General features: G+C 40.7%; 1 protein-coding gene across 1 annotated transcript in view; it reads right to left on the bottom strand.

Moving 5' to 3' along the window:
* The window catches only part of LOC122809729 (aryl hydrocarbon receptor-like), a 639,036-nt gene that overhangs the window by 273,802 nt on the left and 337,960 nt on the right, over positions 1 to 27,274 (bottom strand). The window contains exon 4 of the mRNA XM_044081435.1: positions 8,815 to 8,990. Coding sequence (XP_043937370.1) covers positions 8,815 to 8,990 — 176 coding nt within the window. The remainder of the gene's footprint in view (positions 1 to 8,814; positions 8,991 to 27,274) is intronic.

Here is a 27,274-nt window from a genome sequence, read left to right as displayed (position 1 = left end):
TGAAACAATATAAATACATAAACATGTGGAAAATTTTACCAGAAGTGATCAAATCCATTAAAGTAAGGAAAAAGTGATATAGAGTGCTAGGATTTCCTATGGAGACTGGTAATACATATAAAAAGAAAGCTGAAAGTGCGTGTTTGTTTTGTAGGAAGGAAGAGATAACAGGGCATTTTTTTAATTTAAAGGAGTGATGAAACTCTGGAAAAAGTTATGTGAAGATAATTTTTTGAGAATATCAATGGCATAAACAATAAAGATATTAATATAATTATGCATGGATACTACAAGAATAAGAAAAAAGATAGATAAGAATTGATTTTATGTAATATAGGTTATTTCTGATGAAAGACTGAATCAAATGTTTAATGGGGAAAAAGGTTTTGGCAGACATAATGCAAAAAATCTGATTATGGTACTAGAAGATGGATTGGGGGGTCAATTATGGGACAGTAATAATGAGAATGTTATAAGAAAAAATGATGAATAGTAAAAAAACAGAAACTGTATATGTGTGCCTGCAAACATGCGAAACTTGTAAATATGTAAACAATGTTTTTATGCTGTATTAAATAAAGGACCCCTATTCTTTTTGATAGGTGCTTCAGGATCTTCTATATCCAGCTGAGCTACCACCAATTCAACCAGACAGTAATTTGGTTTAATATCTCATCCAAAAAATGACACACTCAGGGGTGCAGCACCCCTCCTAATGTTGCAGTGTAGTGCTAGCAGTCCAATTACCAGGAGTGAGAATAGAGCCCATAGCCTTCTGGTCTTCTAGCATGCAATTAATAACATCAGACATGTCAATAATACTGACCAGGTCAATATGTCAGCTACTCTACAAAGAAAATTAGCAAACTCCACTTACATACATGCATTACAGGACATGTACTTAACAATATATTGCTATATATCTGATATTGCTGATTACACAACATTGTGTAGTGTCTGACAGTTTTACAGGACAGCCTTAGGCTTAAATTGCTGAAAAACAGAAGGGGTAAGAGGACAAAGTAGGCATTTCTGGTATAATATAGGAGGTAGTGTAATGTATTATATGCTCGGTGAATTATTTCCAGTCAAGAAATGTAAATAAATAAATAAATTTGTGTCACTGCATCTTTTTAATTAGAAAAAAAATAAAATGGTTGTTGGATAAAGGCACAGCTAGCATATCTGGAATTACAGATGTAAATGTTATATTCCCAGTGTTTGTCTGGACACAGACAGTCTCCCTCTAATAAAGGATTTTTTCCTTGGTATGGTTCTAAAGTTCAAAGAAAAAAGCATCACAAAAAATGCAGACATTAGTACATGGACAATGCAGATAACATTTAGGGCAGTATGGGTTACCACTCGACAAGCACTTGAATGTGCGAATGTATCATGAAACCTACAGGCAGCAAGAGAACATGGGTCTACCTGCTTGATCTTCTTTTATGAGTCTTATGTTCTAGTTATTTATTTATTTATTTATTTATTTTTATGGGGTTTTTTGTTTTTTGTTTTTTTTTTACATAATCAAGTTTTGGATTTTTATTTCCACTTAGTCCCATTTACCTGCCCTTAAACAGCTTTCCCAGCACGTAACAATTGTGTTCTACTGTCACAACTGTTTACATGGCATTCATGAAAGTGCTTTTCATAGCAGCTTTATGGCTGTGCCTGTTTGGCACACTGAGTGATGCATACCTCTTAATTCTCCAATGTTCATAGAACAAAAAGATTTTTGCCTCATATTTCTAGTCTGTTCCTCATGAAATTTGTGGTTTTCTATAAAAATGCTGAGGACTGGAGTCACTAAATAATGACATACATTTGAGTTTCAAACTTCATATCCTTCAAAGAAGGACACTAACGCACACCTTGTTATTCTAGCAACTTTCTAAGTTTATAGGAGCAATTATTTAAAATTTGACCCTATTTTTGGCCATTTGTCCCTCCGTCACTTTAGGCTTTGTCCAGATTTTTAGCACTAAGAGGGTGAGCAGTATGGAGCAATGCCTTATCTCCTTGATATAAGAGTTTGATTCAGCAGCACTGCCATTAGCTAATCAGCACAGCTACATCTGAATGGTTAACTTTGCAAGGTGTGTGACTATATGCAAATAAAGTCAACCTAAAAAGGAAGTGATGCAATAGACAATATAAGGATTAGAATCAAAAGGATGAGACACAAGGATTTTTTAATTCCCCTAGGTGCTCAAAGCACAGAATAGTGAAATATTTCATACACCAGTCCTTTACAATTTGTCTGGGTTACTGGTTAGCATACATTTCATAGCATTCAGGCTACAAGGACCTTAGCAGACCTTACCTGTTGACATACTGTACATTTCTATGAGGCATTCCAAAAGAGTGCAAGTTTTTAGTTCATGAGTGTTATCAAACCCTCTAAAATGTATTTATAACAGGAATATCTTGCTAATAAGTATGAATGAGTCACATAATCCTGATTACTATTACATGTTTGAATCCTCCATGAAAAGTGTCACGTTTATTGGGTGTATTTGTTTATATAACATAAATTGTGCAATATCATACTGCCTGGAACTACACAGCAATTAAATCCTACACTAGAAATTTTTTAAAATATATTACACAAACAGTACAGAGTAGCAGAAAAACATATGTAGTAGCTGAAATCATTCTGTATGCCTGTCTTTTATTAAAGCCACGTTTATTTTCTCAGCAGTTAAATATGTAACTTATTAGCAAACAAAATAAAACAAAAATAAATAATATTTTTTCCTATGGTCTTCAACTTTGAGTGGACTTTTTTTTATATTCATCTATAAAGTGTGGAGATGCCACATAGTGTTACTGCCCAGGGTGACAACCAAACTTACTACACCTCTAATAGGTGAACTACCCTAATATGGAGAGAGTGTTATCAGGGTACTAGCCCCATACCAATCATTTATGCATACAAATGCTCCAGTCAGGAAGAAAGAAAGAGATCAGCAGACAGCCTGCTAGTAAGAAAGCACAGGAAGAGCCAGCAGCCAGTTCTGACAGGCAGGGGTGGCATCAGTCCATCTCACAGAAAGAACTGCTACCATGACCATCTGACGCAGTTGTCAGCAATCATCATCATGACATCATCAACTCCCTTTTTCCCTTTTTCTACATGAGGTTAGGGTGTTGCATCAGCTGTTGACATCTTTCTCGATTCAGTGCGTCACTCTCCTAACTTCTTTGACAGCCATGACTGAATGTCACAGGGCGTCTATCAAACAATCCATCCATCTGTTTGCTGGATGCCATCATTTTCTCTTGCCTTCCTTCTGTCTGTCTCAAATCATCTTCACCAGATTGTCTTCTTCTTTTCTGCACATGTGCCCAAACCACTGTAATCTGTTCTCTTTGAGCTTCTCTACAGTGGAGCTACCTTGTCTTCCGCTCTGATGTCCTCATTTCTGCATCTGTCTCACATGTGCATCCAACCACCTGCCTTAAACGCTTCATCTCCATCACCTTTAGCTTCCTTAACTCATTCCCTCCAATGGAGCTCTGGAAGCTTGCACTGAAACTTCCAATGGGTGGGGCCCTAAGCCTTTTGATGAATCAGAACAATGTCCTCACATTTCAAACAAATGATCATATCTCTGGGACCATAGAGGTTCTTAAAAGTATAAATGTCAAACTCTTCAGCGCAAGCTATTTTTCAGTGGCAGTATTGTTTACGTTCTAGATCTTAAACTGGATATTATAAGTCAAAGTAAACCAATAACTATTACGTTTATAAGATTTTGTAAACAACTTACAATATCTCAGCAACCACTCAAGTTATACACATACTGTCGGCAGCATTTTGTTTATCCAACCAAGTGATTTCAAATGAGGCTAAGCAGTTCTGTCTGTGTTACCTGGTTGTTGAGATATTTAGGAAGAAAACATGAACATTATGACAGTGTAAATAAATATTATATATACAATTAATATCTCTTTACTTGCACTAAACAGAGGTCAATTATCAATGCGGTTGCATTTGCCACTGTGTAAGCTTTGAGATTAAATCTTTCAATACTTTGTATGTAGAATGGTTTTGGAATTATTAATGAAAATATGAGCAAGCAATATTTGACAATTAGAGGCGTCATCAGTATGTAACTGCAGAAACACCTGGTGGTGTCACCCAACTGTAATGAGTTAACTGCTCTGCCTTTACTGCCCAGGTTTCTGTACCTTCTGTACCATACAGTAGTACTGGTCACACCACTGTTTTGTACACCTTACTTTTCATCTTCTTTGTCATTTTTCTGTCAACACTCTGTGTCAGTTAGCTACAACCCCTCTGATTCTAGCTTTGACCTCCTCATCCCTCTTCAGCCGCCCCTCCCAGATATTTGATGGTGTTAAACTATTACCCTGTTTTCCTGTCCATCTCAATTTTCAGGTTCTTTTGATTTCCCCCTTTGCTGCCATTACATCTGTCTTATCTGTGCTTAGTTTCATCCCATGTGCCTTCAGTTTTGCATTTCATTCCTCTTTCATTTGGTGAGGCTCTTGCTCAGAGTCTGCCTGCAATGCAACATTGCCAACCTGTATGAACAGCAGTGGGCTCAGAGCAGAACCCCAATGCACACCCACTACTGCTGGAAACCACTCTGTGAGACCAAATACTGTTTGTACTTGAGTGTGTGAGTCCATAGTCTGAAGTAATTCTGCCAATGTTTCTGGGACTTGGAACCATCACAGAACTGCCCAAATCAGCTTTCTTGTAACCTAGTCATATGCTTTCTCCAAGTTTAGAAATGCCCAGTTTGACTCTTTCCTCATCTCTAGCATCTTCTCCAATATCTGTCTCACTGTAAACATTGGATTGGTTGTGCTGTATCCTGATCTGAATTCAAACTCGTCAGCTCCCATCTTACTCTCTACTACTTTTGGTGCTCATTTTTCAATCACCCTCTCCGGCACTTTCATACAGTATGACAGGAGTTTGATACCTCTATACTGCCCACAGTTATGGATGTCCCCTTTGCTCTTGTATACACGACACTAGTATGCTTATTTTCCAGTCATCTGGGATATACCTTTCTCTCATTACTGCTTTAAGTAGCATCATGAGCAATTTCTCCCCAGCTCACCCAGCACCTTTATCATATCTGCTGTGACCTCATCTGAGCCTGCTGCTTTCCTTGGCTTTATTTTCCTTAGTGCTGTTCTTACTTCTTCTTCTAGGATAGGCTCCTCTTCTTCTCTCATTGTAGGCTGTGTCTGGGACAGTACAGCTTCTTTAGGGTTTTCTTCATTCAGGAACTGCTGAAACTACTCCTTCCTGTTGCCATTACTGTCAAGTGGGCTGGTCAGCAGGCTGTTCCCAGCATCCCTTATGAAAAGTGTCTTCTTTATCATTCTGTCTTTGCTTTGCAACCTGAAATAGTCTCTTTGTGACAACTGCTAAGACACTTTCCAGCAGATGGTACAGTTCCCTGATGCCTTTTTCTTTGCTATTGTAACTGCTCTCTTAGCATCTTTGTTAGTCAGACAGTATTCCTTATTAGCCTAGTCTGTCTTTTCTATCTCCCACTTTTTCCTGCACTCCTTTTTCCTGGACATCTGCATTCCACCATCAATTTTGCTTATGTGCCTTATTTCCATACCTGGCTTGGTCGCATATTTGTTCTGTAGGCCTCACACATGGTGTTTTGGCTGCCATTCTTCTTTAAATCCATCTATTTCCTCTTCTTCTCGGGGTGTTACAGCCCTGAGTATTTCCTTGAATTATTGTGCTTTCTCTCCAGGTCTTCAACCTAGATTCTGTTAATCTTAGAATCTTATCTGACCACTGCTTGCAGCTAATTGTTACAACAAGTGATTACCGCTGTGGGCTGACTGTTTTAATGGGGATGACTTTGCAATCAGTGACTCTACATCACTGCCCTTTTCTTACTAGAAGGAAGTTTGCCTGAGTTGCATGTTGGCCACTCTTGTACATGAACTTCTGACTATCGTTCTTGCTGAATCATGTGTTAGTCACCATCAAGCCATTTGTCATACAGAGGTCTAGAATGGTCTCTCCTTCTTTATTCTTCTTGTGCCACCTATGTGTACCCAAGCAGTCCTCATATTCTGTTCTGTCTATCCCAATAGTGCATTCAGGTCCCCCATTATCAACATCAACTCATGTCGTCCTGCTTTATTTAGTAGGTACAGCAAATACTACCTTTTTTGCATTCTTTTCCTCACTGTCGCAATCCAGCTGTGGGGTATAAGCTGAGATTATGAATATTGTCCTCTTCTTACACCGAAGTCTTTTGGCCATGAGTCTGTAGCTAATTCTTATGACATCCCTCACTATCTTCTGAAGATCTCCTTCACTACAATTCCCACATTTCTAGTCTGCCCTCCCCCTGAATAGTAGACTCTGGATCTCAAGGCAAGTGACTCTGCTGCACTGCCCTTCTATCTTGTCTCGTGGATACAGAGGGTGTGCAGTCTCTTCCTTAGCGTCATGTTATTCACTTCCAAGCTACACCTTGTCAGTCAACATTTACTGAGTGTAGCAATCCTTAGTATGTGTTTAGCAGACTGATTCATTTTATATTCAGCTTTCACTCAACAGAGCTAATTCAGTAACCCAAGATGGGCAACTGAACACTGGCCAGATAGTAGTTTATTGACTCAGGGCTGCTGGGCTTTATGGCAGATGCATACTGGCCAATAGAACATAGACATTTCCTTCAACCAGCATGGCTACCTGACATAGATTGGAGTAGGTCAGATCCTCTACCCACTTATCACTAGCAAATATCCATGCCCATTTTTGGCGACACTAAATCATCCAGGGCCAATTGTTACACTATCAAGTGGCTAGTCCTGGCATGGCATGCAGTCTGTGATCCATGTTCTTCAATCTAGAGAACACTGTACACCACAGTTGATGCCTAAAGTAGTTGGTCTATACAACTCTTCCCCAATAAGCACCATCTCGAGTCTCTGCTCCTGCTCACGACTTCATTCTTAGTAGAATTACCCAGCAATTTGGGAGATGGAAGGAACCCCACAGAGACACAGGGTGAACATGCAAACTCCATACAGGCATTGGGCAGAAGTGAGGTGTGAACCTTGTACCTTATCCATGGTTGGCATAGTCTTTAACCATTATACCAACTGTGCTTATCACTCAGCAATATCCAGTCCCAGATAACTCATTTGCCATCCCATCCAAACCCAGATGAAACAAGAGCAAAACAGAAACAAATCCACTTAGCGTGCTGGAACAGCAACAACCTCAGTAACATGCAGCACAGCACTGTTAACGCTTCAAGTTAAGATAGAGCATGAATCATGAAACATCTGGCCACAGCTGCTACAGCTGGATCAATTGCACTGCTAACACTTCATTTTAAGATACAGCATGAATCATCAAACATCTGGCCACAGCAGCTATAGCTGCATCAATTGCACTGTTAACACTACATTTTAGATACAGCATGAATCATCAAACATCTGGCCACAGCAGCTACAGCTGGATCAATTGCACTGCTAACACTTCATTTTAAGATACAGCATGAATCATCAAACATCTGGCCACAGCAGCTATAGCTCAATTGCACTGTTAACACTCCATTTTAGATACAGCATGAATCATCAAACATCTGGCCACAGCAGCTACAACTGCATCAATTGCACTGTTAACACTCTATTTTAAGATACAGCATGAATCATCAACCATCTGGCCACAGCAGCTACAGCTGTATCAATTGCACTAACACTTCATTTTAAGATATAGCATGAATAATCAAACATCTGGGCACAGCAGCTACAGCTGCATCAATTGGAAAGCAGTGGTAGTCAAAGAATTTAAAAATAGGAAATGACAGCTAGTTGACTTTAATCAAACAGTTCCTGAATGTACTTAAAGAAATGAATATATGCACATTTTTTGTGACAGCCAGTCTTACTGGCCTCAGGAAAAAAGCTGTCATAAAAATGAGCAATTGCATGCATCATGCTGGTATGAAAACTCAGAAAAGGAGAAAAATATAACAACAAGTACACAAAGTTAATCTTCATTTCAGTAGTTTAGTATGAACCATTGCACAAGACTTGGTTCTGAATTCCCACGCTAAATAATCGGGTTCCTATTATATAATCGAAGATGCAATCCTTCGAATGTGTCTTGATCGAACTTGAAATCATGAAACAGCAATATAGTGAAATGGCATACAAGCGATTTCTTTCCCTGGGAAAGAAATCGCTTGGCCGCCTCTGTTACTTTGCCATTTTCATCACTGTAGTGCGATCTCGGAGTTGGTATATTTAAATAGGGGGGTGTAGGGGGTGAAGACCCCACTTTATGTAATGTTTTGAAGTTTTTATTTTTATTTTTTTTTTTTTGTGGAACAGCAATTTTTTTTTCCCTGGGAAAAAAAATCTCTGTTCCGAGTGTTCAGGATTGTAATCTTTTGCTTACATGGGGTCGATAAATCAGCATTCACTGATTTAATATAGACCCGAATAATCTACGGCAAATTCCCACAGCCCATCAGTACAGTTGCAACAGCTGCAGTAAACCATTACTTCCTTTTTGAATATTTTCCAGGTGCCTCTGATGCAGACTAGTACTGATGGTGGAGAAACCCCACACCTCCCATAATATATAGTGCATTCAAAGGTGGCACCTGAAATACAGTCGATAAATAGTAAACCAAGAGATAGAATCCAACACTTTTATAAACTGCCTTTTAGAAGGATTAATGCAGAAAAAACAGTCTTTAGCTTAATCAGCAAACAAAATCTGTAAGGGTCTTCCCCCAATTCAAACTGGGCATTAAATTAAAAAAGGTGACTTACCTGCAACAATAACTCTCCTTCTGGTACATGTAAAACTGGATCTGATACTTCGTGATGGCTTTGGGGAGCATTATATCCACTGGCAGGTAGACACTGATAGTTTTCATGGGTGTTGCTACCACTGGCAGTTAGACATAAGGGTTTAGGATTAAGTGTTCTTTGCTTTTGAGCAGCAACTTAAAAAAAAAGAAACAAGAAAGTCTTAAGTGCCTTTGTTTACAGCCTTGCATCATTACTCTATACCCTGTGAACAAATTTATCAAAACACAAAAATATTTCATGACTGTTTCACTTTGCACAACACTACAGTACTCATATTGCAGCCTGGCTCAATTCAATGATGAAGAAGGCTGCAATATGAGGAGAATAAATTAAATGCTACACTATTTTTAGAGTAGAGACCTGTCATGGGTTTGATCCCTACAACTTCCATTTGGTTCATAGGTTCATAGGTAGGTACTAGGCTTTCGGCCCAAGTGCCTATGGAAGCCTAGCCAACAAGGTTCCCTGGCTTACGCCACCCAAGAAAGTTATTTTCCTGTGCAACTGATGAGCAGAGACACAGAAGTGATCCCCGATGTGTATTTCCTATTTCCCATCCACTCATCAATATTTTTCTTGAAGAGTGCTAATGAAGAACTTTGCTTGACATAGATGGGTAGCCTGTTCCAGAGTATGAGAAGTCTCTGGGATAGGAATCTATCCCTCCAGCATGTCCTGTTTATTGTGGTGACAAGATTTAGGTCCCTAGAGCGTGTAGCTCGGAGGGATTGGGATTTCTTTAGGTGTAGCATGTCCAACAGCTCTGAGTTTGACATAGCTTTATATGTTAGGCAGAGATCACCTCTGAGTAGGCGATATGCTACGGAGTAAAGCTGGAGTTTTTTGAGGCGGTCAGTGTAGGGCATTTGTTTGAGTCGTAATCCTCTTTGTGAGGTACTTCTGTGGCCTTTCCAGCTGCTGCAGATGTCTTGTGAGGTACTTTCCAAAAGGGGTGTTGTACTCTATAATGGGTCTAATGAGTGATGAGTAGAGGGTAACGATGACTTCTTTTTTCCTGGATGAGAACCCTTTTTTGATGAGGTGTACCACGTAGAAGGACTTCCTGAGTACTGTGGTGATGTGACTATCAAAGGAGAGACTACTGTCCACCTGGGTCCCAAGGTCTCTTATCACGCATTCGGTGTTAAGTAGATTGCTGCCTATGTGGTATTTCATGGGTACAGAGTTTTTACTAAAGGGGATGACACTGAACTTTTTGGCATTGAGCTTGAGGCCATGGCTCTGACACCAGGCATCTGTCTCAGAGAAGCCGTTCTGTAGGATGTTCACATCATTTGGGGACTTGACTATGGCTCCTAGTTTGCAGTCATCTGTGAACTTCATTAGCCAGAGACCTTCTATGTTAGCCTGTACTTCAGAGAAGTAGATACCAAACAGGAGTGGTCCCAGGACGGATCCCTGTGGTACTCCACTTGTCACTGGTTTGAGGTCAGATTTGGAGTCTGCAACTTTTACAGTGTGGGCTCTGTCAGTGAGCCAGTTGGCAACCCATCTTGTGACGTAGGGATTTATGCCTAGTTTATTGAGTTTAGCTATAATTCCAGAATGGGGGATGGTGTTGAAAGCCTTGGCGAGGTCAAGATAGGCTGTGTGAACCACTTTACCCTCATCTACGGCTTTGGTGACTGCCTCAAAGAAGTCGATCAGGTTCAGGAGGCATGATCTGCCTTTCACAAACCCGAACTGGGTGGGATCCAGAGTTTGGAGGTTACCAATGTCTTTGTTTATGAGTTCCATGATGATACGTTCCATGGCTTTGCAGATCAGGCTCGTCAGGCTAATAGGTCTATAGTTCCCGGGATCAGTGGTGGCTCCCCCTTTGTGGAGTGGGATAACTGTTGCTGTGCACCATTCAGTGGGCACAAAACCTGATGCGAGGCTATTATTGAACATGGTGCTTAAGTGGGGAGCCAGTTCATTCTGAAGTTCGTGTAAAACGCAGCCTGGGATGTTGTCCGGTCCCATGGATGCTGTGTTTTTGGCTTTAGAGAGTGCAGCTTTCACCTGCGTAGTTGTGATTACAGGGACTCTGCAGTCTTCCTGTATAGATATGGGCCCTTTAGGGGGTGAGGGGTGGGGGTAAAGTTAGCACTGAACCTATCTGCCAGGATGTTGGCAATATCAGTTGGTTCTGTAATTTTCATGCCTTTGTGCTGTAACTCAGAGCAGATCTGGGTGTTGCCATTGAGATTCTTGACATAGCTATAGAATGCTTTGTGGTTGTCCTTGGAATTAGTGGCAATTTTATTTTTGTAGCTAGCTTTGGAGGATCTTATAAGGGATCTCAGCTTCTTACTGAGGCTGACCAGGGAGCTGCTCCACTCATGGGATTTTACTCTCTTTTGTAACAGTTTCTTCCTTCTGTTGTACAGTTTGTTTATGGCAGGGGACCACCAGATTAGCTTCCTTTTTTTGGAGGATAGCGTCTTGGTTCTGTTTGGGATAGCACGATCCATGCACTCATGTAGGTGCTTACAGAGCACATTTGTGTAGGATTCAGCAGTTGTAACTGTATTGTCCATCTGCATGGGTGTCATGAAGTTCACTACTTCTGTCTTAAGAAGCATAAAGTTGGCTTTGGAGAAATGTCTTACTGTGGATTCCTTAATGGGGGGTCGGGGTGGGATGTTGATATCAAGGGTGATTAGCTTATAGTTGGATCAGACCAACGAGTAGTTGACTTCAAGTGTGGAACACCGATCACTCAAGTTGGTAATGACTAGGTCTAGGATATTGTTGCCCCTGGTGGGGGTGTGGATAAGTTGATCTAGGGCATTGGAGTTTATGAATTCCAGAAAGTGTTGCGCTAAGGAGTTAGTACATGAGTAGTTTTCCCAGTTAATGGTGGGGTAGTTGAAGTCACCCATTATTAGGGTGTTTGGTTGAACCCTAATATTTTCCAGTACATCAAGAAAAGAGGAGTGGGAATCCTGGGGCATGGTGGGGGATCTGTAGCAAGCTACAATTTGGATTGCAGTTTTGCCAAGAGTTAGTTACACTTGGATAACCTCGGATGCATTATGCTGAGCAACTAGCCTGGAGGTGTGGATATCCTTAATGAATATGGACACACCCCCACCTTTGGTGTTTCGGTCCAGGTTAGATGGCCGAAAAGTGTGGTATGAGTTGTAGCCTGGTAGTGCAGGGGTGCTCTCTGGAGCCTTGAACCAGGTCTTAGTCACTGCACAGATATCGATGTTCTCCATTTTAAGGAGTGCCTCGAGTGAGTGCATTTTGAAATTTAGACTTCTAGCATTGAGTAGCATTACCCTCAGTTTTTGCTTGCCTGTTCCTGGTATGGTGGTGAATTTGTTACTTGAACCCTGCCTAAAAAAGGCACTATAGGAGCAGCAAGTGCCTTAGCCAGTATCCGGAATCCTAGGGGTGACAGGTGCAGGCCTTCTGTGGCAAAGCATCGTGGTCTGTCAACTATGTCATCCCAAGCAGACAGATACTGGATCCCCCTTTGAATGACACCAGAAGCTTAGCCAATTGTTGAAATCATTTTGTCCTTGTACTGCAGTATCATTCTGGGCGATGGCAGAATGCTGCTCAGGGCTAGGGTCATACCTGCCTGGGCTACAAGATCGCAGAGCTCTTCCATGACTCTTTTCATGTAGTCCAGGGAGGTACGTCTCAGGTCATTCACACCAACATGGACAATGACAGAGTCATATTTGTACTTGTTGTGGAGTGACCTGAGTGTGTGGGTTATGTGGCGGATCCTGGCACCCGACAGGCAGCTGACAGTAACCTTCTCCTTGTTTAGCCTGGTGAGTGGGACATCAGTGTGCCTGACTATAGAGTCACCTATGACTAGTGTGTTGGGTATGTTGTTTTGCCTTATTGGCTGTGTTTGAGTGGCACACTGAATCTGTGGGCTATGTGTCATTTGGGTTGTGTTGGGGGATGGAGGTTGCTTGCGTTTCTGCTTTGGAGGTCTCTGTTGCTTAGGCAGATTATTATTGAGAGTCTCCGCGAATGTTTTTGAGTTTCTATGTGTGGATTTTGGTGGTGTAAACGTAGTGAGACTATGTGATGAGTGTGGTGTGATGCAAATGTTTACCTTCTCCTCATGACTGTCAGGTTCAGTCTTGGTTGGTGAGAGCTTTACCTCCAGTTTGGATAGATGTGTATCTTTCACAGGTTGTAGTGTTGGGTGGTAGGAGGAGAGGGTTGTCTGTGTACATGAGGCAATTTCTACATTGCCTCAAGATGCCCAAATTCATCAGATAGACAGGAGAGAACACTGGGAGCTGACCCTTGGACATGCCTGAATAAAAAACTATTTTCCTCTAGTTAAGTGAGGAAAGTGAGTACAAGAGCTGTTTTTCTCAACGCCAGTGGGAAAAGTAAGTACAAAAACTGTTTTCCTTTAGGTAATGAGGAAGACTGAGTGCTATAGTAATTAGTAGCTTATTTAGTGCTTACAAGTTCTGAACAAGTGCAGAGTATGAATAAGCAAATTTAAGTGCTAAAACTAAGAATCTGTATCTGCGCTAGACGAGTTACAGGACAGAAACAAGTGCAAATGCAAGCTTTCAAATCAGAAAGTTGAGAGAGATGGAAGATTGCCCAAATGGCCAATAATTACAAATTCTGGGCCAGAACCACGCCTTATGTGGTAGACAGGTTACCTAATGCTTACCACTCCCACTGATAAGCTAGAAGGCTTCCCTCCAACACAAAAAGGCTTGGGGGGCTCAGAAGCTTACAAACAGTCCTGGATACAGCAACTCTGTATCTGGAACACTAGTTACAGGAAAGGTAGGAACAGGCTTACAGTTTTTTTTTTTTTTTACAGAAAAGTAGCAAAAACAGTAGTAAAAACAATTCACATGCAGTGCAAGCTAGCACACTTGAGTATATAGCAATATTAGACCACACACAGTTTGAAAAATGCAATTAAATTAAAAAGGACTAAAAGCAAGTGCAGAAAGGGTTTATTAGGTAGAATGCGGTAAAGAGATGGGACTGGGGGATTGTCCTAGATCAAATCTACAGTGGGGCAGGCACTGCAAAAGCCACCAAATTTAAACTACAAACCAAAAACAGGGAGGGGGGGTGGGGAAGACAGTTTCAGCAGAGATTTGAGCAACCACTAATAGTATAAACTATAAAACCAAAAAAAATATACTCAGCTCTGTATATTTGCAGATCAGACTCTCAGAACAGTGAGACAACAGATACCTAAGCAACAATTAAACTCTATAATAAAGAAAACTATACTCAGCTCTGTATATTTGCAGATAGTCTTGTAAGGCTGTCTCTCAGAACACAGGTTCCAATTTAAATGCAGGCTGTTATTAACAGGTCAAATTAAGGGAACTTTGAGTTAGGTAACACACAAGCTCTAAAAACAGTTATATCAGCTGAAGACAAGGCAGAAAATAGGGGTGGGGGTGGGAAGACAGTTTCAGCAGAGATTTGAGCAACCACTAATAGTATAAACTATAAAACCAAAAAAATATACTCAGCTCTGTATATTTGCAGATCAGACTCTCAGAACAGTGAGACAGCAGATATATAAGCAACAATTAAACTCTATAATAAAGAAAACTATACTCAGCTCTGTATATTTGCAGATAGTCCTGTAAGGCTGACTCTCAGAACACAGGTTCCAATTTAAATGCAGGCTGTTATTAACAGGTCAAATTAAGGGAACCTTGAGTTAGGTAACACACAAGCTATAAAAAACAGTTATATCATCTGAAGACAAGGCAGAAAATGGGGTTGGGGGGTGGGAAGACAGTTTCAGCAGAGATTTGAACAACCACTAATAGTATAAACTATAAAAACAAAAAAATATACTCAGCTCTGTTTTACACTCTCAAATGGCTAGCCCTGCCATGGCATGCAATTTGTGATATGCTATATGACTCTAGGCAAATCATTTAACCAGCCATTACTCATAGGATGTCCCAGAAAATGAACTGGGGACTCCACTGAAAATGGGCTCTGCTTGGCCCAGTGGACAATAAATAAATAATAAATAAATAAACTCTGTCTGGTATTCAGGCAAAAGTTGCAGTTTACTCAGTTGTGGAAAATGCAATACAGAGGCAAGTTTATCTACAATGAGAAAGACCTCATTATCGGTGAATTTGCATGTCTCTGAATTCCTCAGTTTTAAAACTGGTGCTAAAAGTTCTTTGTGATGGTTGTATTCTCGGGCTGCCTGTGCACCACCTTGGCACAGGTTGTATACCTCTCAACTGTCCACAACTCTGTAGAATGTCCCTAATGTATCTATCTCATATTCACCCAAGAATGGAGCTGTGGACAGCAGCACAGACTCTAGATGGTACCTTAAAGGGGGGAATAGTTGTATAGACCAACCTCTTTGGCATCTACTGTGGTGAGCATTATCCTCAACATAGGAGAACATGGATCACAAATTGCATGTCATGGCTGGGCTAGCCATTTGACAGTGTAAAAATATGGCTCTAGCTGAATTGGTCATGTTGACCAATGTTGCCAAATGGGCATGTATATTTGCTGGTGATAAGTGGGTCGAGCACCCAGCCTACCCTGACCTATGCCAGGGACCCATGCTGATGGTGGGAGGGGTGTAGGTGTATGTGCCCCTACTGTCTAGTGTGTGTTCTCCATAAATAAAGCCTAGCAGCCCTGGGTCAATAACCAACTGGCCAGCTGGTGTCCAGTTGCCTAGCTCGGGTTACCTGGGATAGCTCTGTTGAACGAAAGATGGACATCAATCTGCCAAACATGAACTAAGAACTGCTACATTCAATGTAGGTTCACCGACAAGATGCCACTTGGAAGTGGAAGACATGATGGTAAGTAGGCTGGACATCCTCTGTATCCAGAAGACAAGATGGAAGGGCAGTTCAGAAAAGCCACTTAGCTTGGGATCCAAAGTCTACTATTGAACAAGAGGATGGGCTAGAAATGGTATGGGAATTGTGGTAAGGGAAAAGCTTAATAAGATAGTGAGGGATGTCATCAGAATTAGTGATGACTCATGGCAATCAGACTACAGCCTAAAAAATAGGATAGTATTCATAATCTCAGCCTATGCCCCACAGCAGGGTTGTGATAGTGAGTGCATTCAGACAGCAGTTGCAGGATATACTAGATAAGGCAGGGCAACATGAATGCACATATCAGGACAAACAAAACATAATATGAGGACTGCCTGGGTCCACATAGATAGGGCAACAGGAATAAAGAAGAAAGAGAGCCCATTCTAGGCTTCTGTCTGGCAAATTGCTTTTTAGTAGCCAACACATGGTTCAGAAAGAGATACAGTCACAAGATCACATACAAGAGTGTCCAACATGCAACTCAGGTAGATTTCCTCCTTGTAAGGAAAGGACACTGGGATAGAATCAGGGTTTGCAAAGTTATCCCTAGTAAAACAGTCGGGCCACAACATAGGTTCATAGGTAGGAACTAGGCTATTGGCCCTAGTTCCTATATAAGCCTAGCCAAATGGTACCCTGGCTTTTGCCACCCAAGAAAATTATTTTCCTGTGCCCCTGTCAAGCAGAGCCACAGAAGTGATCCCTGGGGAGAAATTCCTATCTCCAAACCAATCATCAAGATTTTTCTTGAAGAGTGCTAATGAGGAGCTTTGTTTGATATAGATAGGTAGTTTGTTCCAGAGTATGGGAAGTCTCTGGGACAGGAATCTGTCCCTCCAGCATATTTTGTTTATTGTGGTGACAAGGTTTAGGTCCCTAGAGCATGTAGCTTGGAGGGATTGGGATTTCTTTAAGTGGAGCATGTCCAACAGCTCTGGGTTTGACATAGCTTTGTATGTTAGGCAGAGATCGCCTCTGAGTAGACGATATGTGACAGAGTAAAACTGGAGTTTTTTGAGATGGTCTGCGTAGGACATCTGTTTGAGGCCAGTGATCCTCTTTGTGAGGTATTTCTGTGGCCTTTCCAGTTGTTGCAGATGTCTTGTGAGGTACATACCAAAAGGGGCGTTGTACTCTATAATGGGTCTAATGAGTGATGAGTAGAGGGGAACAATGACCTTTTTTGCTGGATGAGAAACCTTTTGTGATGAGGTGTGCCATGTAGAAAGATTTCCTGACTACTGTGGCGATGTGATTATCAAAGGAGAGACTACTGTCCACCTGTGTCCCAAGGTCTCTTATCACACTTTCGGTGTTAAGTAGACTATGCCTATGTGGTAGTTCATGGGTACAGAGTTTTTACCAAAAGGGATGGCAATGCACTTTTTGGCATTGAGCTTTAGGCCATGGCTTTGACACCAGGCATCTGTCTCAGTGAGGCCCTTTTGTAGGATGTACACATCGTTAGGAGTTTTGATTATGGCTCCTAGTTAGCAGTCATCTGTGAACTTTGTTAGCCAAAGACCTTTTGTGTTAGCCTGTACTTCCGAGAAGTAGATACCAAACAGGAGACAACCTAGGACTGAACCCTGTGGTACTCCACTTGTCACTGGTCTGAAGTTGGATTTAGAGTCTGCTACTTTCACAGTGTGGGTTCTGTCAGTGAGCCATTTGGCAACCCATCTTGTGACATAGGGATTTATACCTAGTTTAGTGAATTTATCTATAATTCCAGAGTGGGGGATGGTGGTGAAAGCCTTGGCACAATCTAGATAGGCTGTGTGAACCACCTTACCCTCATCTACAGCTTTGGTGACCACTTCAAAGAAGTCCATCAGGTTTAGGAGACATGATCTGCCTTTTACAAACCCGAACTGGGTAGGGTCCAGAGTTTGGAGATTACCAATGTCATTGTTTATAAGTTCCATGATGATGCGTTCCATAGCCTTGCAGACCAGGCTCGTCAGGCTGATGGGGCAGTAGTTCCCGGGGTCCATGGTGGCTCCTTCTTTGTGGTGTGGGATAACTGTTGCTGTGCACCATTCAGTGAGCACAAAGCCCAGTGGGCACATAAACCACTTGTTGCCACAATCAGCTGCAAGCAGTGGTCAGAGAAGGCTCTAAGGTCAACAGATACCAGGCTGAAGACTTGTAAGTTGACTGGAGAGAAAGCACAACAGTTCAAGGAATTACTCAAGGCCCTAGCATCCCAAGAAGAGGAAATAGGTAGAGTTGAACAAGAATGACAGCACCTCAAAATAGCATGTGTGAGGACTACAGAAAAGATATGCGGCTGAGCCAGATATGGAAATAAGGTACACAAGGAAAGTTGGTGGCAGAATGCAAATATCCGGGAAGTTGTCAAAAGAAAGGAGTGCAGGAAAAAGTGGGAGAAAGAAAAGATGGACCAGGCTACGAAGGAATACTCGGTGGCTAACAAAGAGGCTAAGAAAGGAGTTGCAATAGCAAAGAACAAGGCATAAGAGGCACTCTACCAGCTTCTGGAAAGTGACTCAGTAGATCGTACAAAGAAAATATATCAGTTTGTAAGACAAGGTCAGAAAGATGAAGAGGATATTTATCAGACATCCTTCATAAGGGATGGCAGGAACAACCTAATCACCAGTCCATAGGACATAAAAGGATGATGGAAGGAGTATTTACAGCAGCTTCCAAATGAAGAAAATCCCACAGAAGTTGTACTGCCCCAGACACAGCCTACAATGAGAGAAGAGGAGGAGCCCACCATAGAAGAAGTAAGAATAGCACTAAGGAAAATGAAGTCAGGGAAAGCAGCAGGCTCTGATGAGGTCACAAAGCTTTGATAAATATGTTGGGTGGAATGGGCAGAAATGGCTCCTGAGGGTGCTTAAAGCTGTAGGGAGAGAGATGCATATTACAGATAACTGGAGAATAAGCATAATAGTGCCAGTGTTCAATAACAAAGAGGACATTCACAACTGTGGGCAGCTCAGAGGTATGAAAGCCCTGCAACATTGCAAGAAAGTTTTGGAGAGGGTGACTGATAATCAGATATTGAGAGTAGTAGAAAGTAACATGGGAGATGAGCAGTTAGGATTCATATCAGGATGCAGCACAACTGACCCAATGTTTGCAGTGAGACAGACACTTCAGTAGAAGCTAGATATTAAGAAAGAGTCCAACTGTTCATTCCTAGACCTGGAGAAAGCATATGACATAGTCCCAAGAAAACTGATTTGGGCAATACTGCAGTAGGTCAAAGTCCCAGAAACATTGGTAGAATTATTGCAAGCTATGTACAAGGACCAAATGACTCAAGTACAAACCTCACAAATTAATTCCCAGTGGCAGTAGGTGTGCATCAGGGTTAATCTTTGAGCCCACTGCTGTTCAGACTGGTGACTGAGTACATTAGCAAACTGGTCAGAGGGGACAGATCAATAAAGTTCATGTAAGCAGACAATGTAGAATTACAGGCAGACTGAGCAAGAACTTCAGCACATGATAGGGAATGGAATACAAAGTGAAGGCACACGGGATGAAACTGAGTACAGATAAGACTGATGTAATGTCAACAAATGGAGAAAATCAGAAGAGGCAGAAAATTGAGATAGAAGGGAAAGTGGAACAGGTTAACAGCTTCAAATGTCTGAAAGGTGTTGCTGAGGAGAAGGGAGGTCTTACTTAGGAGGTCAAGTCTGGAATCAGAGGGTCTGAAGCCAACTGGCACAGATTGTCAGGTGTACTGTATGACAAAGGAATGCCAAAGAAGCTGTAAAGTAAGTTGTACAAAACAGTGGTGTGACCAGTACTTCTGTATGGTACAGAAACAGAAACCTGAGCAGTGCAGGCAGAGTAATTGATGAACACAGAGGTGATGGAGATGAAGTGCCTGAGAGAGGTGGTAGGATTCCCCCCATTATCCTTGGCTTTGTCTGAAAGTCCTGAGTGAGGATATTGAGAGATATTACAGTCACCTCCCCAGCTTGCGTACGCACACTCTCTCACTCAGAAACATCCCTACACACACACACAGATATCCACTTAACATCATACAAACCCTCATACACACACACACACACACACACATCCCTCCTGGTTTGGCACCTAGCAACCTTTAAAAGGTTCGTCTCCCAGGCCCCTGCTTGTAAATGTTTCATCTTCCAAACCCCTGCATACACTTACCAAGGGTATCAGAACTTGTCAGAGATTTGGCATGCATGGTTAGGTTAAAAAGGCCCTTGTGGTTATTAGCCTAGTAAACACCTATGAACCTGTGAACACACACACACACACACACACACACACACACACACACACACACACACACACACACACACACACACACACACACACTCACACACACCACAGAGTAATTGGACACCATTCATAACCTTGCAGATAAGGGAACACTCACTGCCACTCTCACACACACACACACACACACACACACACACACACACACACACACACACACACACACACACACACACAGCACCACCACTATTGCTCCGCTAAAATTTCCAAAACTTACCTGTAACATGGTATCTCCCATTGCCTATAATGGGGGAATTGAAGCATTTTGGCAATGTTTATTAAAATAGCTGGCCATGCTAAGTTACGCAGCAGAGCAAGTCTCCGAATTACTCAGTTGCCTAAATACCTTCCCACAAGTATTTCTGCAGGAGAGCACATGGCTAATTAGTATTGTCGCCTCACTAGAGTGCCTCATTAGCATGTATCATGGCCATGGAGATGACCTACTGCAGTAAATTACCAACCATGTAGAATCTCTGAATCAGAAAGGGCATCTGCCATAGGTGCTATTGACAGCAGCCCATTCTGAATCCCAGCCTCTATATCCAGTATGTTTACCCAGTGGTCATTATTATTAAAGCTTTATTAAATAATATTTTCTTAAATAGGTAAATTGTTAATCATAAATGTATCATTTTAGGATTGACCTTGATGAAATGACCTGGTTAAATGAATTGTTCAGTCACATACTATGCAATTCGAGATGGGAAAATTAAACGTTAAGACAACAGAATGAAGCTCATTAACAGCTCATAACTTTAACCCTCTGAATTATACTGCAGACAGTCACATGTTAAATATTTGACTCTTGTGTGGTCTGAAATGTTTTGCAGTAATTGCTGTTATATCACCCTTCCTGTTAGTTCAGCAGGTTTGGCTATTTCAAAAAAGACATTTCCTGAACTACTGTCAAACATATATTATTGGTAACAATCTGATTATATGAAATGCAAAACTGTCCAAAGTTCTGTCTGAGATCACCAAAATACATTTAACCTAACATATTTCATCAAATATGGATTTCACTTTAATGGATATAATGGTTTTCCCAGTAACCTTGGAGTTATGGGATGTTTACATTTTCCTGTTTCCTGGGAATAAATAAATAAGTAGAGGGTATGGAGGAATGTTTGGGTTACTAGAGAGTATGGAGGACAAAAAACAGAATATTATCAGGTGTAAGGGACCTTCCTCTTCAAAAATAGTTTTGTTTTACCTGAAATCTGTTTTTTTATATCTGAATTACATTTAGGTGAATTATGTTGAAATAAATTGTTATTACAATATATTTATGTACTTTGTTTGTTTTTGAAGATATTCAACTTTTTCATCCTTAGGGAGATGAAGTCTGCGCATGAAATTCAAAAAACAGATATGAAGGAAATAGGATTAGGTGTACAAAACAACTAAGTGAAAAAAAACACACACAACAGTGGAAATTGAGGAAAAATTTAATGAATTTTAAGCACTCTTGTCCATTAATCATTGATGGACTTCTTCAGAATATACACTTCTTAAAGGGCAATGTATTTATGTTACAACAAACCAATTAAAACACTTAATTGCCACAGTCAGTAAACTATTTAAAGACATACATATGCTACAATATAAGTCACTAATATGGATCCTGATAAATATAGGTGACTGTAGAAGTAAACCATGTTAGTTCTCCTTCTATTGATAATTCTGTTTTTTTATCGATGTTCCTGCCAAGGAGGTTGGAGAGGCTAGTAGGGCAGCAAACCAATGCTTCTTATCTCCCCATGTGGTCAGACTACAATCAGTGAGGTCAAAACTCCAAGGGAAGAGAATTGGCTATGGGCAGAGACAGCAACAACTGATGGAAGAAAGTGCTTAAAATTCATTAAATCTTTTCCGCAGTTTTCACTGTCATGGGTATTTTTTCAGCAAGTCTGTACATGCACAGCCATGCAAAGTTCAGAGTTGTGTATTTTGAAACAGCCCAGCCTGTTTATGTACCCTGTGACAGAGAATAGCATGATTACTCCATATTACATGTCCTTCTGCCATTCCTGGAGGCCAGAAAGAGTATTTCAAAGGGGATGGTTAGGCTGCTAAGCAAAGCAGCAAGTATCCATTTCCCACTGATTCAGGCTGCTTCAAGTTATTGGTGCCTAAAGTTGTCTAAACAAAAGTGACTGAACCCTTATGGATGGGTGCTGGTTATATAAATGTGTGGAACTGTTTTTTTAAATTAACTAATAAATGCTGTAGTGTATTGTGGGATTATCTGATCTCTGTTATTATTCATGTTCTTCTGTTCCACTGTGCCACAACCAGCACTACTCCTGGAACACTAGTATATATAACAGGACATAGAAGCACAGTTTTCAGACAAAGTAGCATGTGGGTGATTGCACTTTAAACCCACACACCCGTCCCTGGTAACTATCATAGTGACAACATGCCCCTTAGAGTTGACCCATTAGTCAGGGACTTAGGGACACAAGCAGATAGCAATCTAGCCCTTGATCATCACGTGTCTACAGTGGTGAGAAAATCATTCTATGTTCCGCAACTTATAAACAAAGGTATGGCATCTAAGTCTAAGGAAGTCATTGTTCCACTTTATTCGGCATTCATCAGACCTATCATTGAGTACAATGCCCCCTTTGGTATGTACCTAACCAGGCATATCCAACAACTGGAACATCCACAGGGGTTCCGCACTAAAATAATACATGGCATAAGTAATATGTCCTATGCAGACCACATCAAGGCCCTATCCCTGTATTCTGTCTCCTACAGGCTTTTGAGGGAGATCTATGCCTGGCATACAGGGCATTGTCAGACCCCACTCTGATGGACCTCCTGCATATCCACAAAACAAACAGCACGAGAATTACCCATTCTAAAGACTTAAACCTTGCCTGTGATATAAATAGGACGCTGCTGGAGAGATAGGTATGTAACCCAGAGACTATCCCATCTATGAAACAGGCTCCCCATCCATGCGAAGAAGAGTTCCTCCATAACCCAATTCAAGTACAACTTGGACAATTGGATGGAAGACCAGAAATTCATCCCTGGTTTGGCACCTATGTCTGTAAATGGTTCATCTCCCAGGCCCATGCTTATACTTATCAAGGGTATCAGAACTTGTCAGAGATTTGGGATGCATGACTAGGCTTAATAAGGCCCTTGTGGTCGTTAGCTACCAAACACCTCTGAACCTATGAACACAAATCCATAAGGCAAATGCATTCATAGTGTATTCTGACAGCAGAGAGAACTGTTAAATAGCAAGCATTTCATACACTCTTTCCTCACAATGAAATAACGGTGCAATAAAACAACCACTGTGTACAACTGCATGTCCATGTTAAATAAAGTCTACAGTGACAGCTAATGTTAGGAGACACAGTGGTTCCTTCACAGAAAAATATGCAAAAAGCAGGCAGGCTGTTCACAGAGCAGCAATAACATTACCCCCACACACACACACACACACACACACACACACACACACACACACACACACACGCACACACTGTAGCTACAGCCACTGTGATAAAATGCCTGCCACATTCACAATTACTCGACAATCAAATCTACTGTTAGAAGACATAAAGGTGTCTACAGTATGCAGATGACTTGAAATTCGGTAAACTGATTACATGTGTTACAGATAGATAGATAGATGTCTGCAAAAGAACTTGGCTAAATTGACCATTTGGGTGCAGGAGAATAATATGCTGATAAATACATCAAAAACAAAGGATATGAGATTTGGGGGACATAAAGTTAAAGATGAATATTTAATACAGCACACAGTGATTGAAACTGTAGATTCATTTAAGGACCTGGGTATATGGATAGATTCAGCTATGAGTTTTTCTAATCATATCAACCAATTGATTAATGATAGTTATAGAACTATAGGCTGTATAAAAAGAGTCTAGGAAATCAAAAATGATGATATCATTGTTTCTTAGTTATATTAGACCCAAACTTGAGTATGGAATAACAATATGGAAACCCTATAAGAAAACAAGCATGCGTAAACTGGAAAGAGTACAGCAGAAGTATACCAAGGGCATCTAGGAATATGAAAATGTAAGTTATTATGAAAGACTAAAATATATGTACAGTGTCTCATGCAGATATTTCAGAGGATATCCTATTCAAGTAAATAAGACATTTAAAGGCAACTTCCTCTGAGAATGTTTGAGGTTTTCAAAAACTATTAGAGAATTATCAGACAACCTAGGTAGAAGATTCTATAGGAATGAGAAGTGTACTAATTGTTCTCTGAGAGAGCAGCTGATGTATGGAACAGACTACCAAATTACATTAAAGCAAGCACTAGTTTAGATATTTTGTATGAACAGCCTGGTCGCTTATTATGGGAACAACTGTTTTTGTATACTGGCAGGCTAGAAGGGTATTAATGCCCGTGCTTGAAATATTTGTATGCATGTATGTTTGTTTGTAAGAAGAGAATATCCTTCAGTGTTAGTTATGCAAGAAGAAGGCAGTTTGTTCACTGCATGAGAGGAACAGTCACCCATACTGAATTGTATCATAAGCTTTTCTACTGCCCCTGAAATATCCACTATTTATTATTTGTGTTTGTTTACCGGAAAACTCCAGCTGGGCCATACTGACCCCTTTTCAGTAGTGGTCCATGCAGAAAAGCTCAAAAGAGTTACAGCAACTAACACTAACAAAAATAATAGTGATGATAAATTAACAGTACTATAGTTAAAACAAATATACATCATTAAAAATGAAAGAAATTAAAAAAATAGAAAACTGAACATCATTCTTTTTTTCCCAACTAAATAGTTTTGTGAGACAGGTTGAAAGGTAAGGGGAACAGTTGTGGCTTGAGAAAGATGTAGAGGTCTCTGTAAACAAAAATGCAGTAAGATATACTGAGCAAGACCATACTATAAAGAGATGTCATGATCTGAAGAGAAGATGCACCAAAGCGTGAGTACACAGTCTGCTGGAGGTATGGGCAGGGTGCGGTTAATAAGAAGTTAAAGAGTTTAAAGAAGTAAGGATAAACTTGATTTTTTTTTTTTTTTTAATTAATGTGGTATTGTTTGTTTTTAAGGTGGTGGGCTATGTGGACAGGTAAGATATCTAGAGACTGGTGGTATCAGCATTGCTTATCTTCACTCAGTCAAACAAAAATTTAAAGATTCAAAAAAGATTCAAAAGAAACGTTATTGTCATTTAGGAAACACAAGTACTACCTAAATGAAATTTCGAGTGTTAACTCTTTTACAGGAAAAAATAAACACAAAGAGACAAGACCTGATAGGTATTAAAAATAAACAACTATAGTACTACAGTAAATGTCTAGGTAGCTGACTGGACAAGTGAGGTATTGAAATTGTCCATCAGGACTATGCTGAGTTGGTCAAAACTTTCCCCAAAATGTTATCAGAGCCAGCAGCCTTCCTGGGGTTCACTTTCTTCAGTTGGCTCCTTACATCCACAGGATTGCAGTTGCAGTACTGCCTCCTTTTGGTCATTGAACAGCTTTACAGCCTTCAGGATGTTTATTCTCTTCAGACCTGCCATAAAATGTGTTTAGACTGTCCAGAAATTCAGTGCTATCAGTGCACTGAGCTGATTTGGCCTTGTAGTCAGTTAGCTGTTGAATGCCATGCCACAGGCTTCTTGAGTCTTTCACATCTTCGAAGCATTGCTGTATCCTCATTCCATACTCCTTGACACCCTTTTTTAGATTAGCCCTTGCCACACTTAGACCCTTCTTATCCTTTGCCCTGAAAGCAGCTCGAATACCTTGCTGTTTAGCCATGGTTTTTGGTTGGCTCTTACTTTAATATTTTTGATGTTTGGTACATCCTCCACACATTCGGATATATAAGCCATAGTTGTTTCAGTATATTCATCTATGTTCACCAGATTGTTCATCGTGGCTGCCTCCCTGAAGACATCCCAGTTTGTGGTATCAAAGCAGCCCCTAAGACTTTCCATGGGTCGTTCATGCCAGACCTTGATTTGTTTCACAGTGGGCTTATCTCTGATCAAGAGAGGTTTGTAAGCTGCTATTAGTTTTATGGAGATGTGATCAGAGCCACCCAGGTTTGGTTGTTCTACAGCATTGTATGCCCTTTTTATGTTAGTGTAAGCCTTGCCAGAGTATTGGTTCCCCTTGTGGGTGGTAGTAAATGGGTAGCACCTCCCTGAGATCTGCTTTGCTGAAGCCACAATACAAGCATACCCTTTCAACATGTTTGCAATGCTATAATGCTATAACATACACATATTCTATATCCTGTGGTGAAGTATGGGTCCTTAGTGGTCTCCACATATGAGTGAGCAGTTTTAACCATGCCTCCACAAACTGGGAAAGCCCTATTCTGCCATCCTTACTTCTTATTCCTACATGGAGTGGTAGCACCAGCTACGCAACAGAGAAGGGTGGAGACTTCCTACAAGGTATAGTCCCAGCAAGTTTATATGTAGTCAGCTGGTTTGTTATTCTCTTTCTTCCTTGGTGAGTTGAACTTGGCCACTTTAATCTTCATCAACATAGCCTATGAAGAATTGTGTGTAAAAATCTCTTTATAAGTCATAGGTGAACCTTGTGAGGCAGATCATATGCTGGTCAAATAATCTATTCGGCATTATAGACAACTGTGCAATTTTATATAAATACTTCCCAATTAATTATATAAAAGAACAAGTTGGGGGTTGGCATCATGGTTAAGCAGCTTACCTCACAGACATGAGGTACAGGTTTCTCACCTTTAGTCACTCTCTGGTTATTGGCTAGGCATGTAATCATACCTTTCTACCTCTTAAAAGAAGAAATCTGGACAATGCCTAAAATAATGGGGGAATAAAGGTTCAAAAATAGAGACACATTTTAAATATTGCTCATATAAGTTTAGAAAGTTGTTAGAATAACAGAATTGTTGTTAGCATGCATTTATTGAATGATATAAAGTCTGAAACTCAAATGCGTGTCATTATTTAGTGACTTTAATCCCCAGTGATTTCTTAGAAAAACATGAATTTTATGATGAATAGACTGAGCTAGGAAAGATGTGCAGCAGGTAAAGGTGATAAAGGATAATGAGGGAAACATACTCACAAGTGAGGAGAGTGTGTTGAGGAGATGGAAAGAGTACTTTGAGGGGTTGATGAATGAAGAGAATGAGAGGGAGAGAAGGTTGGATGATGTGGGGATAGTGAATCATGGAGTACAATGGATTAGCAAGGAAGAAGTAAGGATAGCTATGAAGAGGATGAAGAATGGAAAGGCT

This window comes from Protopterus annectens, chromosome 8.part0 (genome assembly GCF_019279795.1).
Source record: "Protopterus annectens isolate FY-2018-M chromosome 8.part0, PAN1.0, whole genome shotgun sequence".
NCBI lineage: Eukaryota > Metazoa > Chordata > Ceratodontiformes > Protopteridae > Protopterus > Protopterus annectens.
The sequence above is the reverse complement of the archived record's forward strand: the minus strand, read 5'-3'. Positions and strand labels throughout refer to the sequence as shown.